Here is a 27,593-nt window from a genome sequence, read left to right on the forward strand (position 1 = left end):
CCACTCCACTGCCAACCAAGACCTGGATCGTCATCTCTCTGGACCACTCTGCCGGGGCTGCTTAACGTTTATTTCTGATGATGGCTTAAATCCAGTCTATTGCTGGCACTAGACTCCAAGCCCCTTGAGGGCAGGGACCACGTCCGTTTATTTGCACTGCATCCCCAGCACCTAGCCCAGTGAATGCAGGGTGCACTGCAAATACTTGCTGATTCAAAGGAATGAATGAAAAACCATATAAAGTAGGTATCATTACCTCCGTGTTATAGGACAGCTGAGGCTTACCGGGTTGCAATAACTTATGCATGTTTTAGAACTATCCAGTGTCAGAGTTAAGGTTAAAACCCAGGTTATTCTGTACTAAACCTGAAGGGGAATTGCAGGGAGAAGGCGATATTCAGGTTTTTATTAAACTTAGGAGCCTGGTCTGTATATTAGGACTACATTCACCAAGGTTACAGACTTCGCCAGCCTTTTACAAATATCCCAATAACTCCCAGAGTTAGATGTGAGTATCCTCGGTAGCCACTGCCAGTCCCTACTGAGCACTTAACCATGTGCTGAGTCATGAGGGGAAAGAAAAGATGCAGTTCCTGCCCTTGAAAGAACAGCAGGGTGTCATTAAGGAGAAGATCCTCCCAGATTCATCAGATGTTAGCTCACGGCTTCCTCAGGCCTGGGAACTGTGCTAGATGCTGAGATCACAGCAAATAAGCTAGACATGATGCCTTCCCTCTTGGAAGCCACGGTCTGGTAGGAAAGGCTTAAGGTGAATAAACGATCATAATAATCGGTTAGCTGCTACTACACACAACGCCCAGAAGAAGTACTGACATCACGTGGTAGTACTCAAGGGGAAGGGCTCAAGAAATCATCCTGGATGAAGTCAGATTTAAGCTGAATCTTGAACTATCACTAGAAGCTGGCCAGGGCCGGAGAGAGAAGAGCACACCAAGACAAAGAAGGGAAGCATGTGCAAAGGCCCTGAGGTAGGAAGGAGAGCGTGACTGGAGAGCCGTTCAAAAAGAGTCAGGAAAGGTGGGCAGGGGCAGCCCACTCCGGGCCTTGTAGGCTGCTGAGAATCTTGGTCCTTACCCTGCAGGCAGTGGGAAGCCCTGTAATGTCTACAAGTCCCAGTGAGGGGGTCATCCCCAAGGGTATTAGGAAGCACGTCCTTACATAGAGGCTCCTCTCAGCCAGATGGCTGTGGGTGGGTCCTCCTCTCCCTCTTTGGATGCGTTCTTCCTGTCCCCAGGGAGAATGGTCCTGCCTCAGAGAGTCAGGCAGGGGATGGCTCCAGCACTTGGCTCTTCCCCCTTCCCAGGGCCCCATCACTCCCAGCCTCCCCTGGGTGTTTGTGCCTCTTGCCACTTGCTCGTAAGTTTCCTAATATAGCCTGGCCACTTCCTCCCCAACTGGAGGCCAAGAGCCCTTCTCCTGTTGCAATCTCAGTTTTTCCTGGGCTTAAAGTGGCCACGTCAGCCCATCTCACGCCAAATTTAAGCCAAAGGTAGATGGTTGATTTAATTTCACAAACTTGTCCAATCTAGAGATTAGATGTCTTCTTTCTTTCCTCTGGTTTACCATCTTCTCTGCTCTGTTCTTGCTCACTTCCCCCTTTGATTTATATATTTTTTCTTCTTTCTTCTGAGACTTCTGGAAGGAGCACAGCCAGACATGGGTGTGAGTTTTGACCCTGTGCATTTATTAGCTGTGTCATCTTCGGTGAGTCTTATAGGAACTATTAAATATCTCTCTGGTCATTTTTGCAGACCTGTTTTCAGATGGATAGAGCAGAAAGAAGAGAAAATAGTTGGAAGGTGCATGCTATTCACTCACTCACTCATTCAAGAAATATTTATTGAGTACCTATTTGATACTGTTCTAGGTACTAAGGATACAACAGTGAGCAAAGGGCTTCCCTGGTGGCGCAGTGGTTGGGAGTCCGCCTGCCGATGCAGGGGGCGCGGGTTCGTGCCCCGGTCCGGGAAGATCCCACATGCCGCGGAGCGGCTGGGCCCATGAGCCATGGCCGCTGAGCCTGCGTGTCCAGAGCCTGGGCTCTGCAATGGGAGAGGCCACAGCAGTGAGAGGCCCACGTACCGCAAAAAAAAAAAAAAAAAAACAGTGAGCAAAAAAGAATGGAATCCCTGACTTTGTGGAACTTACATTCCAGTAGGGGAGATGGTTAATAAACAAAAGAAAAAGCAAAATATATGTAATATTAGATATGCTATGAAAGAAAATAAAAGCAAAGAAGGGAGATTTAAAAAAAAAACCTTGGGTGGGGGTTATAATTTTAAATAGGGTGGTGAGGGAGTCTTCAGTGAGATGACATTTGAGTAAAGGCTTGAAGATGGTGAGGGAGTGAGCCATGAAGATATCTGGAGGAAGAACATTCTAAGCAGAGCAAACAGCAAATGCAAAGGCCCTGAGGCAGGACCATGGCTAGTGTGCAGGAAGAACAGCAAGGCGGCCTCTGTGGCTAGAGTGAAGTGAGGGAAAGGGGAGAATGGGAGGAGGTAAGGATGGAGTGATGGGGATGAGATCAGGTAGGGCCTTGTGGGTCACTAAGGACTTCAGCTTTTTTTCTGAGTAAGAAGGAGCAGAGCAGTGTCGCGATCTGGCTTATTATATTTGAACAGAATCCCCTCTGATAGGTGTGTTAGGGAGATAATGGTGGCTTGGACTACCATCTAGCAGCAATGGGGGTGGTGAGATGTGGCGAGATTCTAGATTCACTTGGAAAGCAGAGTGGACAGGATTTCCTGATGGATATTTGCAGGACACTGTACTGGGTAGGGTTTTTTTTCCTTAAAAATTTATTTACAAATTATTCATTTATCAAATCAACTTTATTGAGGGATAATTTCCATGCGATAAAACACATTTTAAGTGCACAATCATTTTTTTGAATTTTATTTATTTTTTTACACAGCAGGTTCTTATTAATCATCAATTTTATACACATCAGTATATACATGTCAATCCCAATTGCCCAATTCAGCACACACACCCCCACACCCCCACGGTGCACAGTCTTGACAAATGTCTACACCTGTGTAACCACCAGCATAGTCAAGATACAGAACATTTAGATCAACTCAGAAAGTTCCCTTGTGCCCCTGCACAGTGGATCCCCCTTACCCCTCTGGTAACCACGGATCTGCTTTCTATCACCATAGTTTAGTTTCCAGGCTTTCATGTCATTGGAATCATGTGATTTGTCTCCGGCTTCATTCCCTCGGTATATTTTTGAGATCCATCCATGCTGGTGTGTGTTTCAGTAACATGCTACTTTTTATTGCGGACTAGTATTCCATTGTGTGGTTGAGCCCAGTTTGTTTACCCATTTTCCAGTTAATGGACATTTGCGTTGTTTCCATCTTTTGTTGTCTCCCAAAGAAGCTGGAAAACAGGTATTATCTTTCTACTTTCCAGGTAAGGACATTGAGAATCAGAAGAAGTAGCTTGGTCAAGGTTCCCCAGCTTAGATGGTGTTTGAAACCAGTTTGTCTCTCTCTCTGTCCCCCTGCTTCCCACACAATGTGGCCCCATGTGGATGAGCTTGGAAAATGGAGCATAATAGTTTTCTATCTGTCTCCTCACATTTTCATCCTTTGTACCACACTCTCATTTCTTTATTCTCTACACTTGCCACATAACCTCCTTCCCCCCTTGAGTCAGACCTCAGCTCAAATCCCAGTTCTGCCTCTTCCTCACTGTGTGACTTTGGGCAAGTCACATAACCTCTCTGAGCATCCATCCACCTAAGAAACGGACGGCATATTTGCATCTTCCTTTGCGAGGTCATGCCCAATGCTCTCATCTCTCTCTGTCTCTCTCCATTTCACTTTGGCCCTGTTATAGTTGATATTCTCTGATCGTTGGTTTTTCGTGGCTGGTCATGGAAGGGAGGTGAGCCCTACTGTCCTCTCACCCCTGGCTGTTCCTGCCCGCCGTACTGAGGGGCCAGAAGCACCAGACACCCTCCCCAACAAATTAAAGCAGAATTTCAGGTGGCAAGGCCCGGGGATCTGTATTTTATCTTTAGCCTCTCACATGGAGCCAGGATTGAGAACTGTGGGCTCAGAGCATGAGCTTTGGGCATCAGATAGACTTGGGTTTTGATCCTGCTTCCTCGGTCAAGTCTAGTAACTTCTCAGATCACCAACTTCCTCTCCAGTAAATGAGCATCTGCATAAGACCCACCTCACAGGATGGCTGAGAGGTGTAAGTGAACCCCCTGCACTGTACGTGATCCTTGATGGGGTCTCTTCACACACAAAGGGCTGGGGCTGGGTAGGCGTGGGACCCGGAGCTGGAGCAGTCTGTGCTGGGAGGGGCCGGGCCACGTGGAGTCATGGGGACTCACTAGCCTTTGCCTCCAGAGTCACAGTGCCCTGATTCCTAGAAGCCCAGCATCTCAAAGTGAGGCCAAACCTTAGAGCTTCATCACCAACATGTCATTGACTGATGGGGCAATCGAGCCTGGAAGGAAGGAAGAGAGTCACCCAAGGTCACACAGTGAGATGGCGTTTCTGGACAGGTTCAAGCCAATCAATCAGCAAATATTTCTGGAGCACCTCTATGTGCCAGGCACTGTCCCAGGTGCTGGGAATACATCAGAACAGAAAACAGGAAAGATCCCTGCACCCACAAGGCTTCCATTCTAGCAGGGGAGGAAAAGCAATAAAGCAATAAAATATAAATAAATAAGTCATATGGTATGTCAGAAGGTGATAAATGCTATAGAAAAAAAATAAAAGTAGATCATGGATATCTTGGTGCTTGTGGGGACACAGGCAGACTGCAGGGTATTTTTGTGTTTTTTTGGTTTTTTTTTGTGGTATGCAGGCCTCTCACTGCTGTGGCCTCTCCCGTTGCCGAGCACAGGCTCCGGATGCCCAGGCTCAGCGGCCATGGCTCACGGGCCCAGCCGCTCCGTGGCATGTGGGATCTTCCCGGACCGGGGCACGAACCCGTGTCCCCTGCATCGGCAGGCAGATTCTCAACCACTGCACCACCAGGGAAGCCCAACTGCAGTTTTACATAGGGTGGTCAGGTAGTCCTCAGTGAGCAAAGACTTGAAGGATATAGGGAGGAAAAAAGTTCCTGGCAGAGGCAACAGCCAGTGCAAAGGTCCGAATGGGAACATGCCTGTTGGGTTGACCTTAAGAGTCCCTCACCAGCCATCCTGGGTATTTGTTGGCAAGCCATTTGGTTTTTTTGGGTAACCAGGGCAGCACATCAGCTTGTGTTTAAAACAACGGCTCTGAATTTCCCCCCTCACTTCAGTGAACATGATGTGTCAGGCACTGTTCTACATACAAAAGGCACAAAGATGAAGGCAGAGAGATGGCTTTCAGTGGTGCTGCTGCGGACAGAAAGACCAAGAAGGTAGAACTGTTGTGCGTGGGGGTGAGGGGAGGTGTTGAGTTGGAGATGCTGTGTAACATCTGGGGGCATCCATCTCCAAGGCAACACATGGAGCTGCAGAGGGGAAGAAGTTGGGGATATATTCAGGAGAATCTGCAGGACACAGATGGCAGTTATAAAAACACCAGATGATGCAATCACCCAAGGAGGATGGGGAGGAAGTTTTGGACGGAGCCCTGGGGAGCACAGCCTGTTAGGATGGGGGTGGAATACGAAGATATTTTGTCACCTTTGTATCATATAGTTGTTCATACAACTCAGGTGACCTCACACGCTAGCATAACTTTGTAAAATCACATCACACATATCTTTTCTTTCTTAGTTTTTCAGCAATATTAACTCAAACCTCCAACAACCCTATGAGGTAAGAGGCAATTGTTACCTGTTTGACGGGTGAGAAAGCTGAGCCTCAGAGAGGTTAAGTCACTTGCCCAAGGTTACACAGCTAGCAAGGGCAGAGGCAGTGTTCGGACCCAGCCAGCCTGGCTCCGCAGTCTGTGCTCTTAACCATTACTCTGTGCTGCCTCTCTATTCACGTCGTGGCCACATGCACAGATTCTATTTCCCAGGAGATCAGGTATTCACACTCATGGACATGCAAGGCCTTCTTGTTACCAGCTCCCTGTACACGCCATCTTGTGTACACGTCGTCTTACACGGTATCAGTTTCATTAATGCACACAACTTCACACACTCACTCAGCCTCGAGTGTCTCAGATTACTTCTTTGTGCTTTAACACTCAGATGGCCTTGTGTACTCAGACCTCACACATACCCATAATGTCACCTCCACTGGGCACTCACTCCAGTGTGTACACACTGCATCACACACTCATGAGCTCACAGAGTCAAAGGACACCGATAGGCACGTTCCTAACAGTCTTCTCTACCCATGGCCTTGCACAAATACACACTCGCCTGTGCCCTGCAACATTCACACTGCTATGCAAACTCACCGTCTTATCCATTCATGACCTTGGACTTTCCCATCACCTTGCACACTAGGATAACCATGCACACGCATTCAACCTCACATACCGACAGAGTCTTGCCTGCTCACAAGTTTGCACTCTTTGATTTTCTAGCAGTCTTGCACCCTCACTCAACTTTGCCTTTCCTGCATACTTAAGACCTCAAATGCTCTCATAACCTTATATACCTCCCATGCTCACGTGATCTCGGTCACCCTCTGTGCACACACCGTCTTGCACACTCAAGCTTCTACATGCACACTCACACAAATGCAATATTCACGCTACTGCACAAACTCACTGTCATACCACACGCACTCTGGCACATTCATTTGCTCTGTGTGATTCCAAATCTGTGCACACTCACAGAGCCTCATCTGCTCACACAACCTCACACTTAAGACAGACTCAGTCAACCTCACCCGATTTCGCACAGTAAAGATCCTGGCGCATTCCCACCAACAGAAATACTCACACCGGGCATGCAAACTCCTTCCGGCCTGTCTGATCGTGTCCTGGCACGCACTCCCAGGGCCCCGCCTTCCCGTACAACTTCACACACCGACACTCGGCGTCACACCACCTCACTCCATCTTGCACGCTCGTGGCCTTGCCACGTTCTCAACCGACGGAAATATTCACACCGCTACGCAGACTTCTGGCTTGCACGCGTTTGTTCTCCCACACTCACTCACGCAACCTCACACACTCGGAGCCTCACCGGCTTTGGTCACTCCGCCCTCCCTGCCCCGCAACGGCCTGGCCCGCCCCCGCCCCGGCGCCCCCGGGGGTCCCGTCGGGCCGCCCCACTGACCGCCCTCTCCTCGCCCGCAGGGACGTACCAAGGCCAGTTCACCAACGGCATGCGCCATGGCTACGGCGTGCGCCAGAGCGTGCCCTACGGGATGGCCGTGGTGGTGCGTTCGCCGCTGCGCACGTCGCTCTCGTCCCTGCGCAGCGAGCACAGCAATGGCACGGTGGCCCCGGACTCACCCGCCTCGCCGGCCGCCGACGGCCCCACGCTGCCCGCGCCCGCCATCCCGCGCGGTGGCTTCGCGCTCAGCCTCCTGGCCAACGCCGAGGCGGCGGCGGCACGGGCGGCCAAGGGCGGCGGCCTGTTCCAGAGGGGCGCGCTGCTCGGGAAGCTGCGCCGCGCCGAGTCGCGCGCGTCCCTGGGCAGCCAGCGCAGCCGCGTCAGCTTCCTCAAGAGCGACCTCAGCTCGGGCGCCAGCGACGCCGCGTCCACCGCCAGCCTGGGCGAGGGCGCCGACGAGGCCGCGCCCTTCGAGGCCGACATCGACGCCACCACCACAGAGACCTACATGGGCGAGTGGAAGAACGACAAGCGCTCGGGCTTCGGCGTGAGCGAGCGCTCCAGCGGCCTCCGCTACGAGGGCGAGTGGCTGGACAACCTGCGCCACGGCTACGGCTGCACCACGCTGCCCGACGGCCACCGCGAGGAGGGCAAGTACCGCCACAACGTGCTGGTCAAGGGCACCAAGCGCCGCGTGCTGCCGCTCAAGAGCAGCAAGGTCCGCCAGAAGGTGGAGCACAGCGTGGAGGGCGCCCAGCGCGCCGCCGCCATCGCGCGCCAGAAGGCCGAGATCGCCGCCTCCAGGTAGGACCCCGGGGGCGGGCGCAGATGGGTTGTGCTCCGCTCGGGGAAGAAATCCTGGGCCAGGGCAACTTAGGAGGCCCTGTTTCGGCTTCTTTCTCCATCAGGGGCTCCTCCATGACTCTATATAGAGGACTCTATATAGAGGGTTCATTGGAGGTGCTTCGGGATCTCATGTCACCTGTTCACCCATCCATCCATTGTCCATCATCCATCCATACACTCAGTGACCCCCATCCACCCAACCCCTCCCTTCCCTTAAACCTTACATTCACCCAACCGTTGTAATATCAACGTGAACAACCATCTCTCTACCCACCTATCCACCCAGCCCCTTAACTTCCTGCTTACTCATTCGACCACCCAGTCACCCATCCAACCATCCAGCCAGTCATCCACTCACCCAACCCCTCCGTTCACCCGCCTCTATCCATCCTGCCACCTCCAGCCGCTCAACCTCTCTAATATCCACCCAGACCACCACCCATCCACCCAATCATCCACCCATTCAACCTTCCATCTTTACACTCACCCCACCATGCAGTCATCCACACATCCAGCCACCAGCCATTCATCCAACCGCCCAGGCACCCATTCAACCACCCATCCATCCCCTCATCCCCAGCACCCACTTTCACTCAACTTCTCCCATCCACTGAACCACCAGCCATCCTATTCAGCCATGCATCCATTCACCCAGCCACCTTCATTCACCCAGTTACCTCCATTTATCCAATCACCCCATTACCCAGTCATGTTTCCATTCACTGAAACAACATCCACTCCCACCCACCTACCCAGCCATCCAACTATCCATCCATTCTGCATCCATCCATCCATCGGCCTTCATCACCCAACCATACTTAGATCCAACAATCCATCCACCCTTCCATTCACTAAACCACCTCCACCCACCCATCCGCCAGCCCTGCAACCATCCACCCTCCATCCATTCAGTACCTACCCTTTCATCCATATTCAAGCCCCTCTATGTCTTTTTATTGTACTTCAGAAAAAGTTCCAATGTTGCCTTCAAAGATTTATACCACCTACTGTGTGCATGGCACTATTTTAAGTGGTTTACAAGTATTGACTCATTCAGTCTCCTTAATGGCTTTATAATATTGGTACTATTTTTATTTCCATTTTACAGATGAGCTAAATGAGGCACTGAGAGATGACGTGACTTGTCCCAAATCACCCAGGTAGCTAGTGGCCAGGTCGTAGGTGGTTCCTCCCCTCCTATCCAGCCTCATTTTCTACCACCCTTTCCTCGGACCTGGATTTTTTTCTCTGTACCAGTCACACTGGCCTTTTATTATCCTTCTCTGGTTCTTCCTGTCAGAAGGCTTTTGTTCCTCCTGCTTCCTTTGCCTGGACTGCTCTTCCTTTCTCTTGCTACCCCCTTAGTTTCTATTCTTCCTTCAGAGCTCAGGTCAAGCCTGACCCCCATAGAGAGCTGATGAGGCCCAATCCCCCATCACAGCAGCTGCATGGATGTCTTCTCAGAACATCTCACAGCTGCAACTTTATGCTGCTTATGTGATTTTCTTTTAACCTAATACTTATAAAGAGCTTCCTATGAGCCAGTCACCATTCTGAGGTCTTTACATACATTAACTCATTTAATCTTTACGAGATCGTGAGGAGGTAGGTACTATTATGATTCCCATTTTGCAAATGTGGCTGAGCTGCGGGGACAGCAGAGGGCTCGGCAGGACAGTGGTGAGAGGTACCAGCCTGTCCCAGTGCCTATGGCAGTCCTGCTGGTGGCTCAGAATGAACTGGGCTGGAGGCTTTCGCACTGTGGTCTTCAGGATTAAGCAGACCGAGGGCCAAATCTTGGCCCTACCATCTTTCAGCTCAGACCTGGGCAAATCAGTTTGCCCATCTGAACTTCCGTTTCCCCATCTGTGGTGCCACCATTGCCTAGTTGTATGTTCTTGGCTAAATCAACCTCAGTTGTCTCATGTATAAAAATGGGGTTGGTCTGAGAGTTAAGAAACATAGTGCAAGTCCAGTGGTTCACAGCCCTGTCAGGGCATGAGATCCCTTGGAAGCCAACTTTGAGATGGAGACTAGCGTGCAGGAAGTTTACAGGAGGCCTCTCCGGATCGACACCTGTGGCGAAGGGAAGGCGGCAGGATTGGGCAGAGGGAGATGCTGGGCTGCAGTGCAGTCTCCACAATGCATCAGCCCACCACAAGGGGCAGCCTGCAGTGGAGGTGACCTTCAGAGTTATCCCAGGTTGAAGGGAGTGAGCTGGATCTCTACACCCTCTGCACTGGATGCGGGCTAACCTCCAGAAAGGGGCATGTCCTGGGGCTGGATGGCTCCCCTCGGCCAAGGGCGATCCCTGGACAGGACTGACAGTGGACAGCACTCTGACCAGCTGGGTTGGGGGCGGGGGGAGGGGAGAAATAAGTCCTTGGTTCTAAAGGGGAAGCTGGGTAGCAGATCACAGTATCTACTACAGTGCTGGACACCCAGCAAGGACTTCATAAATATTACTAGTCATTGTCGTCCTTCGATGAATTCATTTTACAGATGTGGAAACTGAGGCCCAGAGAAGGAAGACGATCTCTTTCAGCCCACCTGACAAGCAAGTGAGAGAACCAGGGCTTCAGCCCCTGGCTTTCTGATTCCAAAGCTTTAAGCAGCACATTTTCCCACTCGAAACTTTGTAAACTTTAAATTGTCGTGAACGTATGAGTAGTTAGTATCATTAAGGCAGAAAGAAGGTATGGGTAATTTTCTGAAGACTTCTTGGTTAGGGGTAGAGCCAGGCTTGTGACCAGGCGATCCTATAATTTATTGTCCAAACTTGGACATTTTTATGAGTAAAAGGGGGCACTTTTTAAAAATAACACTTTTATGTTGTACTGATTTTAGATTTACAGAAAAGTTGCAAAGATAGTACAGCGAGTTCCCATATACTCTCCGCCCAGATCCCTCTAATGTTAACTTCTTTCATTACAATAATACATTCATCAAAGCCAACATTCATACCTCACTGTTACCTAAACGCCAGACTTTAAAGTGGTGTCTGCCAGCTTTTTCTACTGTAAAGTTACCATTTTCCCCTTTCCCTAATTTAATCTTTGGAACACAGACATCAAGTTCAGCCCACACTCAGGACGGAGAACGGTCTGGAATTAAGCTCTACCTTTTGGAGGGGGACGTATCCACATACATTATTTGGAATCCTTCTGTACGGAAGATTTGTCTCTTCTTCCAAATGGAACATTTAAAATTATTATGCCAAGTGTATATAGTTACGACAGGTATAAGCCAGGACTGTCTGGGGCCACCCTGGGACACAGCAGAGCTTAGATTAGGTTAGAGCTGAAGCTCTTGATTTGGAAGACCAGGAGTTAGAATTCTGGCTCTTCTACTGAATTGCTATGTGACCTTGCCAAAGTTGCCTCACCACTCTGAACCCTGGATCTTGTTTCTTCCTAGGGTTTTGGGGGGGAGTAGATGAGCTAATGCCTGTAAAATGCCTGGCACAGAGCAGCCGGCAGTAAAAGCAGTCACTGCCGTCATTTAACGTGTTCGCTTTTAAAAGTGAGGAAATGGAAGCTTGGAGAAAAGGAGGGATTTCCCCAAGCTCTCCCCTGCTGGGAGCAAACTCTTGCCCCTTTGCTTTCCCTGTCCATCCTGCCAAGACTGTGCCCTTGAACATGAAGGTGTTGAGCTGCCTCCAAGAAGGCTGCCAGGCCCACAGCGGGGCACTGAGTCTCTGGAGTGAGAAGGTGGTGCCAGCTTCCTCCACGCGGTGCCACTGGGAGGGGAGTGTAGGGGAGATTTGGATTCCTCATCCTGGATGCCCACAGGACTGGTGGCATGTGGGGGGCAGCTGCCCGACTCGGTTTTAAACTCAGATTGAATTTCCAATTAAGGTAATCTTTGGGTTAGGAGGAAAAGCAGGGTTGCCTTTCTCCCAGGGCCTTTGGTGAGTAATCGGGCTGCAGAGAACAGAAAGCCTTCCCACCAGCCTTCAGGCCCAGGCAGGCCTAGGGTTTCTGTCTATTGTGGCCTCAGGCACCCTGCCCTGGGCTTACATGGAAGCTATCAGCTCAAAGTCTAGGATCAGGACAGCTTTCTCAGGGAAAAGGGGAAAGCTGAGAAGTCTCATCCCCTAAAATGGGCTGTGGATTGAAAATGATTCTAGATCTGTGCTGTCCAATATGGTAGCCACCAGCCGTATGTGTGTGTCGAGCTCTTGAAATGTGGCTAATGTGAACTGAAATGTGCTACAAGTGTGAAACACACACTGGCTTTCAAAGACTTAGTAAGAGGGGCTTCCCCGGTGGTGCAATGGCTAAGAATCTGCCTGCCAATGCAGGGGACACGGGTTCGAGCCCTGGTCCAGGAAGATCCCACATGCCGCAGAGCAGCGAAGCCCGTGTGCCACAACTACTGAAGACTGCATGCCTAGAGCCCGTGCTCCACAACAAGAGAAGCCTACACACCGGAATGGAGAGCAATCCCCACTTGCCGCGACTAGAGAAAGCCCGTGCGCAGCAACAAAGACCCAACACAGCCAAAAAAAAAAAAAAAGACTTAGTGAGAAAAGAATGTAAAGTAACCTAGTAATAATTTTTTATATTGATTACAGTTTGAAATGATTATATTTTAGATATAGTGGGTTAGAGAAAATGTATTATTGTAATTAATTTCACTTGTTTCTTTTAGATTTTTTGAATGTGGCTACTAGAAAAGTTAAAAAAATTACACGTGTCTCACGTTATATTTTTCTTGGACAGTGTTGCTCTAGACCCATTCAGGGCCCTAAGGAGATAGTCTAACTCCTTCACTGACCAGATGGGGAAACGGAGGTACAGAAAAGGACAAAGAGATACCCACAGTCACTGAGTGATCAAGGGGGAGCTGGCTTCATGGTTCCTGATTTTGTGACTACGAACTCTTTTTGTAATGCCTTTTAAGGTCATGGATACTGGGCTGTGGAGGGAAGCTGGGATATTTGGGGAGGTGGCTAAACTTTTCTGGTTGTCATGACAACACCCTGATAAATGACTCCCGTCTGGAAGGAGCACAAGGAGTGGTTCAGAGTGGGGCTTTGGCTCTGCCTCTTCTTTTTTTCTTTTTTTTTCAGTACACGGGCCTCTCACTGCTGTGGCCTCTCCCCTTGCGGAGCACAGGCTCTGGATGCGCAGGCTCAGCAGCCATGGCTCACCGGCCCAGCCGCTCTGCGGCATGTGGGATCTTCCCAGACCGGGGCACGAACCCCTGTCCCCTGCATCGGCAGGCAGACTCTCAACCACTGCGCCACCAGGGAAGCCCTGGCTCTGCCTCTTGCTGGCTAAATTTCATCTTCTCTCCAGACTTTAATTCTTTCATGTCTAAAAGGAGAATAATGGTATCTACCTCAAAACGTTTTCACAAGGGTTAAATCAGAGACTGTATATGCAGCACTCAGCACAGAGCTGGAAGCAGGACTCAGTGAGTGCTAGCTTCTGTTGTCATTGTCTAGGATTCTTGTTCTAATTGTTGTCATGGTGCCGCTGGCCTGCAGGAGATCTCAGCTGCCCCAGGGTGTTAGCTTTGGAACATCTCAGGTTTTTGACCAGGGTGGCATCAGTGTGGCCCTGAACACTGGGCCCCCTGAATTGGTCTGTCCTCTGCTCCAACACCTCCCCACCCCTATTTCAAACTACCCCCCCACACACACACAGACACACACCCAGATTGACCCTGGAAATTCCCAAGTTGAATGCAGGGTTAGAGTTGGCTTTGTGAGTTGCTGGGAGGTGAATTTCTTGGGTAAGTAGCTAAGAGCTTGGGTTATGGCATTGAACTGTCCCAGGTTTGAATCTGGGTTCAGCTACTTACAAGCTGTGTGACCTTAAGCAAGTTACCTCACCTTCCTGTGTCTCACTTTCCCTTTCAGTCAAACGGGAATTATGTTAATTCTCTTTCAAAGTACTGTTGCGGAGAGTAAAAGAGATAGCCCATGTAAATGGATTTTGCTTTGACGGCATGCAAGGAGATATATGCTGTTACAATGAATCCGGTTATGATGAATCATTTTGTACTGATCTGAGTCTCCCTGAGAATGATATCACCCCAAGGGAAGCCTCTGTCTTCTCTCACAGTCCCTACGACTGTTTCCCAAACTAGCATCTTCTGCATGCCAGAGTCCCAATTTTTGCTATATCCATGTATCACCTCTGCTTTCCAATTTAATCTCTATCTTTAAATCAACTTACTTCAGAATATGTACAATTATTGAAAAGGAAGACTTTCGACTCCCTGTTGAAAGTGAGAGACACATAGCACGGGAAGTTCTGAAAGCAGAGTGATGTTATTCAAGTCTGAGGTCAAACTATTAATTCCGAAGATCCTAATCCTGAAGACTGCTTTCTTTTTGCTAAAAAGAGACATTGACAAGAGATTGACAGGTCTGAGAGACCTGTAGGCACCTGACTGAGGTTTGTCCTTGACCAACAAGAAGAATGGTCTGATGCTATTTCAAGCTGTGACTTGACATCTGCCAATGCCCATTTCCAGCACCTACAGGGTGTGCATTACCATCCTGGGGTAGAGGGTCTGGCCCTAGGCTAGGTCAAGGTGGGTCTAGGTAATTGCCCATGTTCGAGCCTGTTTAATTTTTATTTAACAACAATCCATGTAGTCCTTATTTCTAGGAGCCAGAAGGATTCTAAGTACCTTACGTATATTAACTCACTTAATCCTCAAGACAACCCTATGAGGAAGGTACTATTATTCCCATTTTACAGATGAGGAAACTGAGGCACAGACAGGTTAAGTATCTCAAACAAGGTCATTCCTCTGAGTAATGGCAGAACTGGGAGTTGAGACCCCAGAGCCAGGAGATCTGTTTCTAGAATGGTCTTAACTGTGATCTGACCTTTGGCTTTATTTCTTTCACAAACATTGATTAGCACTTACCCTGGGCCATGCTTGTGCTGGGGCATTGGTCACCCAGTGGATTAGCATGGCCATCGTCCTCTGGGGACTCACAGCCTAGGGGCCAAGACAGAATGGGATTTGACACAGTCAGTGGTGGGTTAGAGGGACAAGTGAGCAAAGAGTTACTAACTGCCCCAGAGGTGGTCTGGGAGATTCCCTGCAGGTGATGGGTGACTCTGCTTAGGAGTTTGCAGATGGAGACGAGGGAGAGAAAGGTCATTCCAGGTAAAGCCACAGAGGTAGGAATGTGTGTGGTTTGTTTTGGGAGCCATGAGTCATTGGCAGGGCTGGTGTGGGTGGGGAAAGAGATTAGAGATGAGCCCGGGAAGGCAGCCTAGCGCCAGGTGAGGACGGCTTTGAATGCCAGGTTAAGGAGTTTCGAACTTACTATGCAGCGGGCATTGTTCTAAATACTTAGCTAAATTCACTCATCTAGTTCTAGCTGTGGCACATAGAGATTGTTAAAACATGTTCCAAGTCACATAGCTAGTAAGTGATAGAACTATAATTCTGGCCCCGGAGTCTGATCTTATCCAGGACAGTTTCTGCCACTTGAGATACAGTGAACTTCTCTCTTTCCTCTTTTTTTTTTGTTTTCTTTTTTTACATTGTTCAGAAAAACATACTTGCTAAAATTTAAGGAAATTCAGAATAATAGAAGATAAAACCCCTTTTCTTCTTCCACCTCTGTTGCACCTCTGAAGTAACTAACCATTGTTAACAGTTCACTTATAGCATCCTTCCATTTACCTATTCTGGTTTGTGTTTTTTGTTTTCGTTTTCTACAACTGGGACTACCTACATAATGTTCTTCAGCTTGCTTTTAAACTTAGTACGTTTTGAGATCTTTTCACCTTATGCACATACTGCCTTAATCTTTTTAACAACTGCATTATATTCCACAGTTTGGATGTACCATGATTTGTTCAGCCAGATCTCTCTCGATGGAGACTGAAACCATCTCATGTTTTTACAATTACAAACGAGGCTGCAGTGAACATCCTTGGACCATATTCTTGCTCATGAAGCTGGTTAAAAGGATGGCTCAGCCAGGTACCTCATCCTAGCGGGGATATTTGAGCACCACCAGAATGCATTGGAAATATAATGCCATTAGCCCAGGTCTTTGCAAGGGACTGACTCTTGACGTTCACGGTCAAAATGGAAATTCTGTGGTCTCCCCTGACAAGGTCTATGGTACTCTTGAGTGGATTAACACAAACAAGCAAAAATCCAAATCACCCCTGTCAAAGGTCCCACCACCCCTCCATATTTGTTCAGTAGATATTTAAGAATATTTGTTGCAAGGTTTGTCAAGCCATTAGCCTGCTGGGGTGCCCCCATGTCTCTGCCTGTCCCTGCTTGCACAGATGTACTTTTATGGATTAAGTTCCTAGAAGCGGCATTGCCGAGTCCAAAAGAATGTGCATTTTAATTATTAGCAGAGCCCCAGTTAATCTCCGAAAGGACTACAGCAAATTTATAACCCCCTTCAACAATGTACAGCTGTGTGAGGGCAGTTTTCCTCACACCATCACCAACACCATGCTTATCATCCTTTTTGCATCTTTGCCACATTGTTTGAGGACAGTCAGGTGTTCCATGGACTCAGTGATCACCATCAGCTGCCCAGGCCCACAGAGGCAAAAGTGTCCCCTTGTTCTGTTTCTGGCTCACCTCCAGAGATTCGTGAATATGCGATTCCATCAGGGGGGATTAAACTCTCAGGGGGTGGCCTCAAAATGTTGGGAAGGCCCCCAGCCCCGGATTCCTGCCCCCCATCACATCCGTCCTTCAAGAATTGCCAGATGGACAAAATCCCTTTGCTCCCAGAGACCCAAGGCTGGGATGAATGGAATTTCCTGAGTTGTCAGAGCTGGATTCTCATGATATACATGAGGCAGCTGGGACTCTAAGGCTGCCTCTGAGCCGAGTGGTCTGTGGAGAAGATCTTGCCTGGGTCCCTGGCAGCAGGGAGATAGTCAAACTGTGAGGCGGTGTTTTTGGGGGGAGCCAGGCCTTCCAAGCTTGGAGACAGGAGAAGCAGAGAAAAGACAGCATCACTCCCATCCGTCCTCAGAAAAAGCCGGTCAAGGGACATGGCCCAATGTGCTCATTTTACAGATGGAGAAACTGAGGCCTAGAAAGGGACAGTGACCCAGAGAGAGGAGCGTGGCCAGGGGGCAGAGTTTGGGAGGCTCTTCTGAAACCTCGGTTGGTTTTGGGGTCACATTTAATAGGTCACACTTAATAGGTCATCCCGGAAGAGGACAGGCCTCTGGGAGGTAGGAAGAAGCATTTTGTCTCCCCCACCCCCAGCCCTGTAAACTGTGCTTTCAGTATGACTCCGGAACCTTTCCAGCTTGATATTTCAGCCTAAACAGCAGTCAGAGAACGGACAGGCCAACGGCCTGCACCTTTGCGAGAAAAATTCCCCTTTCCTCCGATGCCAGGGTTTCCCCACGTCCCAGTGGAAGGTCTGACCATGTGAAGCCAGTGCTTGGCCCTGACTGTGGCACCTGAGCTGAGCCCCAGCAGTGCCGGGGACTCAGGGGTCATCACCAGAAGGGCCTGGACACAGGGTGTTGGGATAACAGTAACAGTGAGAATAATAACAGGGACCACAGGGTAAGCGCTTGAGGGCTCAGACTCAGGGTCAGGCTGCCTGCCTTCTGGTCCTGGACACTTGCTAGCCTTGCGGGCAAGTGACTTCCCCATAAACTTTCTGTCCCTCCATTTCTTCATCTCTAAGATGGGGATCATGAGAGGTCCAGTGTTGGGCATATGAGAGGATCAAGCCCTTAGGGGGCCGGGCACAGGTCAGGGCCCTGTTCTCACTACTGGGTACCGGGCTCTGTGCTGATTCCCTTTATATGCATCATCTCATTTAATCCTCATGAGGGAGGTGCTGTCTATTATGTTAGCCCCTTTCACAGATGAGGAAACTAGCCCAAAGTACCCAAATAACTGACACAACAGGGCTTCAGATTCTCTGATCGGAACTCTACGCCCTTAACCACTGTTGGAAGAGAAAGTCTTTGAGCTCCAACATTTCAGGTTACTATCCTGCCAGTCTGATATTCTGTGCCTTGACATTGGTGCCTGGCCATCCTTTTGTATGGCAGAGTGGTTGAAAGCATGAGGAGATGGAGAAATTGAAGTTCAAATCCCACCGTTTCTTGCCAGCCTCGTGTACTTGGTGCTTCCTGAGCCTCACTTGCCTCGTCTGTGGAATGGGGCCAGTAACAGCCTGGCTGGCTCACTGTTGTGATGAGGACTAAATGAGATGATGTGTGTAGAGGATTTTACGTGGTCCCGGTGCTCGGTAAGGAGAGGCCAGTTTTATCATCATTCTCATTACCGGGAGAGTCAGGCGGGTGGAACTCGGAGAGGCCAGCAGGCATTTCCTCCAAGCTTCGTCCTTCCCCAACTGCAGGCTGTTTCACTCCCCTGGGTTTCCACAGCCCAGTCCAACTTCCAGTTGACTTCCTAAGTCCGCACCAGTGAGTCCCTGCCATTGGGAGAGGAGTTAAAAATAAAGCCCAATCTTTAAATCCTTCAAGTAAACACCCAGCTCTCTAAAAATAGCGCCTTTGTAATGGGTCTCTGGAGCCAGGTGGGGATTGCGGGATGGAAATTGGCGAGGCTGGGTCTTGCTGACAGGCTGGTGGGGGCCAAGCCTCTACATCACCCCGCCTTGCCGCCGAGCGTCTGGGCTTGAGGGGCAACCAAGGTTCCCTTAGAATCTCCAGCCTCTTCTCTCCAGCCCAGAGCTGGCCACCAGCCCCTCTCACTGCCCCACTGTAAGGGCCCCTTATCAGCTCCTTTCTGCCCTAAACTCTCCATGCAACAGCTGGAGTGAGATTTTAAAATGTTAAGCGTGACCACGCCACTCTAGTAAGCAAAACCTTCATGGCGTCTTCAGTTTGGTTTCCCCTGAAAGCAGAGCCTGAGACAAGGATTTGGGTGCAGGAAGTTGATTTGGGAAGTGACGCCAGGAAGGAGGAGGTGAGAGGAAGTGGATGGGTAGAGTGAGACAGGGAAGAAGGAAAAGCCAATATAAATGTGTGTTTTCGAGGCATCACGGCAGCCACAGGGACTGGGCTGGTCTGGCACCTCGGGACAGAACACACCCGAGATTGTGCACCTGGAGGATGGGGCAGGGGCAGGGGTGGTAGGTGGGCAAAGCATTATCCACTGGCTCCAGTCCCCTATTCATTGAAGATTTCCCCCAGGGGCATAAATCCACTGCACTTCCGGGTGTGCTTGTGCTTGGGGTCGGGGTGAAGGGGCCTCCTGCAGCATTAAGGGCAGGCTCCAGGTAGAACTCGGGAAGCTTGGGTGGGACACTGGCAGTACTGGGGCATCTTCCCATAGGTGGAACTGTCCTGCAAAGCAATGGGTGAAAGTGGGGGTAGACTGAGGGGCTGTGATATGGGCAGCAGGGGTGTCTGCCCTTAGGAGAAATTTCAGATTCCCCTGCCTTGGCCCCCAAGACCCTTCCTGTCTGGCTCAAGCTTACCAGAACAGCCCCATCTCACGCCAGTCTCCCCGTCACTCACCTCCAGCCTCAGTTCCTCCAAAGGGCCATTCTCTTTCCTGCCCATGGTCCTTTGCACGTGTTATTCCATGTGTCTAAAATGCTTTTCCCTTACTCTTGATCTTGCTAGCACCTCATTTATCAGGCCTCACCCCGCTCAAATGTTTCTTCCTCAGGGAAGCTCTGAGCTCTTTCCTAGTCTGGGTTCCCAGTTATATGTTTGCTGTGTGCCCCGGCCTCACCTGCCACCCCGACAATTGTCCCTACTCATTCTGTCTTCCCGACTACTTTGTATACTCCCAGAGGACAGCGACCCTGTCGGCTGTGTTCACTGCCAGGTGGCAGCACCCAGCACGGCACCCAGCACATATGTGGGGCTCAGGAAGCATTGCTGAATGACTGATGTTAGGTCTCCAACATCTCGTAAGGGGAGGCACCCTCCATTTGACTCAGTTAAGCTTTCAATCACATTCAACAAATATGCACTGAGCACCTACTATGTGCCAGGGAGTGTTCTAGGTACTTAGGGAGGAAAACTTCAAGATCCTGGCCTGCATGGAGTTTACATTCTAGCTGGGGAGACAGCACAGCAGACATAATAAATTTTAGAGCACGTGGGACGGGGCAAGTTGCCTTTCTAAATATGTGACATGAAGGAGTTGAACCAGTTAGCCAACCGGGTACCTGGGGGAAGGGCAACCCAGTAGAGGGCAGAGTCAGGAAAAATCTCCAAGATTGGCATGTGCCTAGAATGTTCTAGAAGCATCAAGGAGACCAGCGTGTCTGACGTGGACTGAGAGAAGACAGTCGTATAAGAGGCCAGAGAGAGTGCAGGGGTGGGAAGGGGACAGGTCACTGCCAATGTGGGAGCCACTAGCTATATGTGACAATTTATTTTATTTTTTATTTTTTTAATTATTATTTTAAAAATATTTATTTATTTGGTTGCGCGGGGTCTTAGTTGCGGCAGGCGGGTAACTTAGTTGTGGCTCGCCAGCTCCTTAGTTGCGGCACGCAAATTCTTAGTTGCAGCATGCACGTGGGATCTAGTTTCCTGACCATGGATCAAACCGGGGCGCCCTGCGTGGGGAGCGCAGAGTCTTTCTTACCCACTGCGCCACCAGGGAAGTCCCAACACATGTGGCAATTTAAATGGAAATGACTTGAAATTAAATAAATGAAAAGTGCTCTTCTTCAGTCACAGTAGCCACATGGCAAGGGCCCCATGGCTACCGCGTCGGACGGCACAGAGGTAGACCGTTTCCCTCCTTGTTGAAAGTGTTGTAGACCCTGCCTCAGTGGGGCCTTGCAGGTCACTGTAGGGCATCAAGCTTGCCAATACATAACTGGGCACACAGCCTGGGGTCCTTTCCTCACCTCTCAAAGTGGGTATGATAAAAGTGTGCAAAGGCCATTTGGTTCAGCGCCGGCGAGGGTCAGAATGCCTTTCCCATCATCCTTGCCGAACGGCCCTTTGGTCACTGCTTCTGTGTCTCCAGGTGTAAGAAACTCACCACCTCTTGAGCCAGTCCAGGCCAACTTTGCAGCTTTGGCTTTTACATTTGCTCAAACCAGGAGAATGCTCTGCTTCTCTGTCGCTTGATTCGTTGGTCCCAGTTCTGCCCTAGGCGACTGTGTGGGCTGGAAACGTGTTCAGCTGCAGGTCACAGAACCTGTCTTCAGCACTGGGCTTATATCTTCTCACAGAAGAAGATCAGAGAGGCAGTGCAAGGCTGACGTGGCAGCTCCAAGATGCCCTGGGGGACGCACCCCCTCTGTCTTTCCCTCCTGCTCTGCTGAGAATGTAGTTTCTGTCCTTGTACTCAGAGGTGGTCCCAGCGCCCCTAGCTTCACCTCCACATCCAGGGCAGAGGTCGGAATGCAACAGCTTCTCTTGATGGGGAAGAAAGCCCCCCCGGGGACATTCATCTCCTTCTCCAGAGTGGGTCACATGGCCTTCCCTGGACGCAAGGAATCTAGGAAGATGGATATTTTTAGATGGACACATTGCTTCCCTGAACAAGATTAGGCTTCTGTTAGGAGGAAAGAAGGAGAGAATGGATATTTGGTGAGCGGTTAGCAGTGCCTGCCCTGGACATCCCAGTGGAGATATAAAGATTGTGATCTTAATTGCCTCTGCGAGTCCTCACTGGCCTAAACGTCTCCAGCCCCTTTCCTCAGCCCCTGTTTTCAAATCTCATCACTTTCTCCATTTTCCAGGTGGAGAAACAGAGGCACAGACATCATTTAGTGATCGAGAGCATGGGTTTTAGGGTCAGATACCACTGTTTCTTTCAACAGGTCACTTCCCTGAGCCTCAGTTTCCCCGACTGTGGAATATGGCGGAAAGTAATAGAGTACTTACTGGTGAGGGTGTTGTGAGGGTAAGATGACATAGTACAGTGCCTGGCACACAGCCATCACTCAGTAGTGGCAGTTGTCATTTTTATTATTATAACTATGCTTCCTCTTCAGTGATTCCTTCCGGTGTTGATGAATGAGGAACCAGAGACCGCCGACTGGGGGAGCTCTCTGCCGGGGTCCCCCAGGGGTTTCCATTGTCCCAGCAGTCACCCCAGGGAGAGCCTGTCTCCTCTCGTCTCCAGAGGGGTGTGGAGTGGGACCACAGAGAGGAGGGAGGGGCTGCAGTGGGGATCCATCTCTAAAGCCACCTTTGGCCAAGCAGATCCCTCGTGAGGGCTATCGCATTACTGCCCACGGGCTCTTCCCATCAGCCCCGGCTCCGTGCAACCCTATCTGGGAAGGGGGTATTACCCTAAGGTCACGGCAGCCCGCTGCCAACCCCATAACCCCACGGGACTTGAGGTAGCCTTGCCAGAAGCCTGGCCGAGGACAGGGTCCTCTGAGCTCTGACCCACCAGGTAGGGTCAGAAATGCCACAGGGTGGGTCCTGGGCAGCGCCCCACCCCTGTAGGGCCCAGGCATAGATAGTTTTTCCCTGAGCACCCCAGCTGGGGTGGAAATAGAGACCAGCACCACATGCCAGAAAAGCTGGCCCTGGAGTCCTAATTAGTTCTTCCTTTACATTTTTAAAAGGTTATATATTCATGTGGTTCAAAACCCCACAGTTAGACAAAAATGTAAAGTTTATCTTCTTTCCCTGTTCCCCTCTGGTTGCCACCTCCACCCCTGGTCAACTGTTACCTGCAGTTTTTTCTTTTCCTTCCAGAGTTACTTTATGCTTATATTAAGGTGAAACTTATGTTTGACCTACCAAGCAGCAATTTCACATGGTTCCGCCTAATGTAAGCAAATGCAGAGATTCCTGTTTTCCTCTTCCTGCCACAGAAGGTAGCATATTATACATATTCACCTGAACCTTGCTTTTTTCTCTTTGCTGCGTGTATATATCAGAGAGCTTTCCAGATCTTTCCAAATAAAGAACTTTATCCGTTTTAACTCCCACATAGTATTCCATTATATAGCTGAATCATCATTTATTTAATCAGGCCCCTGTTGTTGCACATGATTGTTTAGGTAGTTTCCCGAATTTTGCCGTGTGAGATAAAGCTGTACATTCATTATTTCACCCATGGATCATTATATCCCCAGAATAAATTCCCCCAAGTGCAGTTAGTGGTCAAAGTCTCTCTGTAGTGGTTGTGCCTTCTTATCTTCCCATCCACATTGTAGGAGGGTGAGAAGGCTGCCCCGACGAGCTGAATGATCCTGGGCAAGTCCTTGCCCTCTGTTGGTCTCCGTGTCCTGGGACACTGAACCGTCCTTGCCTCGTTTTGGGGAAAAAACAGAGACCCAGAATTGGCTTTTTGCTTGGCCTTTCCCACACCCCAGCCACGTGCACATTGTTACCACGGCTCCTTTGGGAGATGACTTCAGCCCGGACCAAGGCCAAGGCAGCCTAGTGCGGTCGGCATGGAAGGGCAGGCAGAGGGACCCACGTGGGCGAAGGCACAGATGTGGGACCACGTGGGGTAAGGCAGCGTTTCCCAAATGCCAGTCACTGATGTACACCTTCCCGAGCTGTGCCGTAGCCATGTACCCTCTGGATTATTATTTCCTTACTATGTAAAAAAACCTTAACTTTCTTAAGCCTAAATTTATTTATTTATTTACTTGTTGGCTGCGCCTCGTGGCTTGCAAGATCTTAGTTCCCCGACCAGGGATCGAACCTGGACCCACAGCAGTGAAAGCACCGAGTCTTAACCACTGGACCACCAGGGAATTCCCTAAATTTATTTTTATAAAGCGTCTTTAGGTCATTACCATAGATAGAAATGCAGTGTTACATAAAGAGAAGTTAGTGGAAAAAACAAAAACACAACCAGACAATCCCCAAAGAAAACCAGAAAAACATATGCACAAGGAAAGGAGAAAAATACAGTGAAGCAAAACGTCATTAAACCATCCCCAGTGCGGTTGCCTACAAAGCTCAGATCAAGGCTGCTTGCTGCTCTGCTGGCTCTCTGTTAAAAAAAATGGAATATAAGACTCATTAAAGGTATATAAACATTAAATGAGACTTTCTCATTGAAGAAATCAGGATGGTTGACTTTGAATCTTAAAGGAACGGTGTTATCTGATGAATGTCCTGGTACCACCTATCATTTTTCGTCCTGTCAGTAGTAAGCTTTTGAGTCATTGGCCCGAAGGACAGATTTCTCCTCTCCCTCTTTCCAGAGCCTGAAAGGGAGGGAAAGCCAGTCTTTAGCAGGGCAACTAGACTCTGGAGTTCTGGATGGGAGGAGCCCAAGCTTAGACCTTATACACAGTAGGCACTCACTAAATGCTCGGCAGTGACTGATTCATTAATGGGCCTGAGGGGCTCTTATGAAAGAGGAATGGACATTCAGACTAACAGTGCCTTCCTGAATCTTGTCCAGGGAAAGCAGATGTCCTGCTCTCACTCTCGCCTCCTGTGGCAGACGGTTTACCTCAGGGCTGAAGCTTGCTGGTGGAACACTGGAACAGGAGTCTCCCAGACTGGAGAGGAGGAGCACAGGAGTACCATTGCTACTCTCCTCATCCTCTTCCATCCCTTCATTTAAACAGACAGACACAGAACAGATCAGGCACAAGTTTATTTCTCACGCATGTAAAATCCAAAATGGGTACCCTTCTCAGTGGGCAGCTCTCCTCCAAGCAATGATTCAGAGACCCAGGCTCCTTCCATCTTGTGGCTCTGCCGTCTTCAACATACAGCTTCCAAGATCATAGTGCTCTCTGCATCAAGCCAATGAAAAGGAAAAACACCTGCAAAGAGGCAGTAGAAGGTTCTTATTGGCCAGGAAGTAGGGCACATCATGTCTTCTCACATTCCATTGGCCAGAATCTAGTCACGTGGCCACACCTTCCTGCAAAGGAGGCTGGGAAACAGTTCAGGTGGGTGCCCAGGAAGCAGAGGAAAGGGGTTTGGTGAACTGCTATCTAGTCTCAGCAATGTTTAGTGAACGTGGCATTCGAGGCTCTTTATCATTTGCCTCCATCCTAATTCTTCATTCACTCATGACATTGTCAGGCTAAACTCTTCTCAGCTTCTTAAAACACTCGGTGTGTGTCTGTCTGTGTGTCTGTGTGTGTTTTAACACCTTTTTGTGCCTTGGCTCCTGCAGTTCCATCTATTCAGACCACCCTTTCCTCGCTTCTTTCTTCTCTTCTCCATCTGACTAGCTCACACAGACACGGAAATAAGCCCACAGCCTCAGAATTTAAAATAAGACTTTGTCATTTTCCTAGGACTACATGCAGGAAGGAGGGAGGATGCCTGTACACAGCGTGGAGGTGTCCCCTTCAGCTCCCCTAACTCCTTCACAGAACAAAGTGCAGGTTTGCACAGAAGCCGCCTGAGACCCGCTCCGAGAATTGTCCTGTGATAAATAGGGAGGGGAGATCCTGAGGTCAGAGATGGCAGACTTCAAGTGCTTTTTGTTTAAAAAGCTAGTAACCTGTTTTTCAAAGGGGGAGGGGAGAGAAATTGCCCAGGTAGGAGGTAAAAACATAAGGATCTGAATCTGCTGAGACAGTTAGCTTTTTTACTAGCTCATGTCTATTCTGTGAAGTAATGTGCTGGTTAAACAGCTCTTGGAGGGTCTGGTGGGTGGTGGGTGGAGATGAAGAACCCTGCTTCCTTGAGTTTGCCAATTTCCATGGTGTAGGTACTGCCACAGTGGCTGATCTCAAGCTACCAGTGTCCTGTCAAGAGCTTGCCTGGGCCATCTCCAGTACATGTTTAGTATCAGGCTTGATTTCTCCATCCCTGCTTTGCTTCAGGCTGTAGCTCAGAGGTCTCCTCTGCAGGCAAGTTTACCATGTCTGTTCTTCTTCTGGGTTTCCCATTTTAAAAAAGCCTGAACTTTCCCAACCAGATTATTTTCCTACAGGTTTTCTCTACTGGTCTATAAGCGCCTTATGGCCAGAACTCTGATTTTAAGTTTCTTTATATCCCTGTTATGTTGTCAGGTGCCTGCGCTTAGTAGGCACCCAGGGAATGCCTATAGAAGGCAGGCAGGCAGGGAGGATGGGAGGAGGTGGAGTTGAAGAGTGACTTCAAGTTGAAGAGTGACTTGGGCTGCTCTGTGACTTGTTGGCATTGTGACCTCAGGCAAATCCCTTCACCTGTCTCGGCCTGCTTCCACATCTGTAAAAAGCTCCTTTATTTTCCCCTGCTCCAGCTCAGCCAGGCCTATCACTGAATAATAATTATGATAATAATAGTCATAATGGCTGCCATCTATTCATTCAACAAATTTTTATTAAGCACTTGCTGTGGGCCAGGCCCTGTTCTTGGTGCTGGGGATTCATCAATGAACAAAACAGACAAAAATCTGTTCCTTGTGGAGCGTACTACATTTGTAGTACGTTCTACATTTAGCGTTCTAAATGTAGCATTCTACATCTGCAGCGTGCCATGAACTCAATGGAATTTCACAGGCATCTCATTTGGTCTCTGGCAGCCCTGAAGAGCGAAGGTATCCTTTGCTCTATTTCATTGCTGCAGAAAGTGAGGCGAAGTAGATCGTGTGAGTTGCCATGGGTAAGCCAGTGCATAAGGGGTGGAGATGGGACTTGGACCCTTGATTCTGGTCCAAGACCTGGTCCTTAGGGATCAGCACATGCCCTTCCCAAGCCCCAGGCCCTCTTCCTGCTCACCTCTCTGCCTTTGCTCTGCATTTGATCAGTTCCCTTTATCACATCCCTCAGGCCCACCCAAGACCTGACCCCTCCCTCATGGTGTCTGTTCTATCTTGAATCCTGTCTCCAAATGCTTCCTTGTTACCCGACCAACCATGGTTGGTCACCAGGCATGGAATCCTTTACTTCTTTATTTTGCTTCCTTATGACACCTCTTTCCCCTCCCCCTTCACCCCACCACCCCGGGGCCTAGGCATGGACCCACATAAAGAGCTCAATACATATCTCTTAACTAATGCATTGAAATCCTTAATTTTTTCCTTGGACTCTAGCTCAAGTCTTGTTTTTACATGTCTTCATCGTAAGGGTTATTTTTTTCTTCCTGGGAAATCTGAAAGTCAGATCTGTTGGAAACAAAACCTCAGCGGCTCTTGTGTGCTGAGTATGGTGTTCATCTCTTGCAGGGCTGGTTTACAAAGATGACAGACAGTCACTGTCGGTGACAGTTGGCATCTTAGTTGTGGTCAAGGCTGGGATGACCACGCTGCCTCGTGTGCCCGAGATCGCCCTGGATCATGCTGGGTATAATTACAAACAGACCCCCTTTCACCCTCAGGCGGCCTGGTTTGAATGATAAGCTCTCCGGTCACCCTAAACAAATCCTGAGGACATGAAACCCCCACCCCCCCCAGCCCTTACTGCTCTAAGCACTTTGCAAATACCCACGCATTTAGTTCTCCCAGCTCTGTGAGGTTGGTGCTGTTATTCTCCCATTTCACAGATGGGGAGACGGAGGCACAGAACTGTAACGTAACTTGCTCAAGGTCACACAGCTAGGAAGAAGCAGGGCTAGGATGGAAACCCCAGTCATCTGGTGCCAGAGCTCCCCCGTTCAGCCACTGCCTCAGCAAGAACTTCTCTAAGAGGTCTCCCCTGAGCCCGTGCTCTGGGCTGGATGTGT

General features: G+C 49.5%; 1 protein-coding gene across 1 annotated transcript in view; it reads left to right on the plus strand.

The window, feature by feature from the left end:
- JPH2 (junctophilin 2) overlaps window positions 1-27,593 on the plus strand; it is a 64,959-nt gene that overhangs the window by 18,066 nt on the left and 19,300 nt on the right. Inside the window, exon 2 of the mRNA XM_059037761.2 lies at window positions 7,245-8,028. Coding sequence (XP_058893744.1) covers window positions 7,245-8,028 — 784 coding nt within the window. The remainder of the gene's footprint in view (window positions 1-7,244; window positions 8,029-27,593) is intronic.

Source organism: Kogia breviceps, chromosome 14 (genome assembly GCF_026419965.1).
Source record: "Kogia breviceps isolate mKogBre1 chromosome 14, mKogBre1 haplotype 1, whole genome shotgun sequence".
Classification (NCBI taxonomy): Eukaryota; Metazoa; Chordata; class Mammalia; order Artiodactyla; family Physeteridae; genus Kogia; species Kogia breviceps.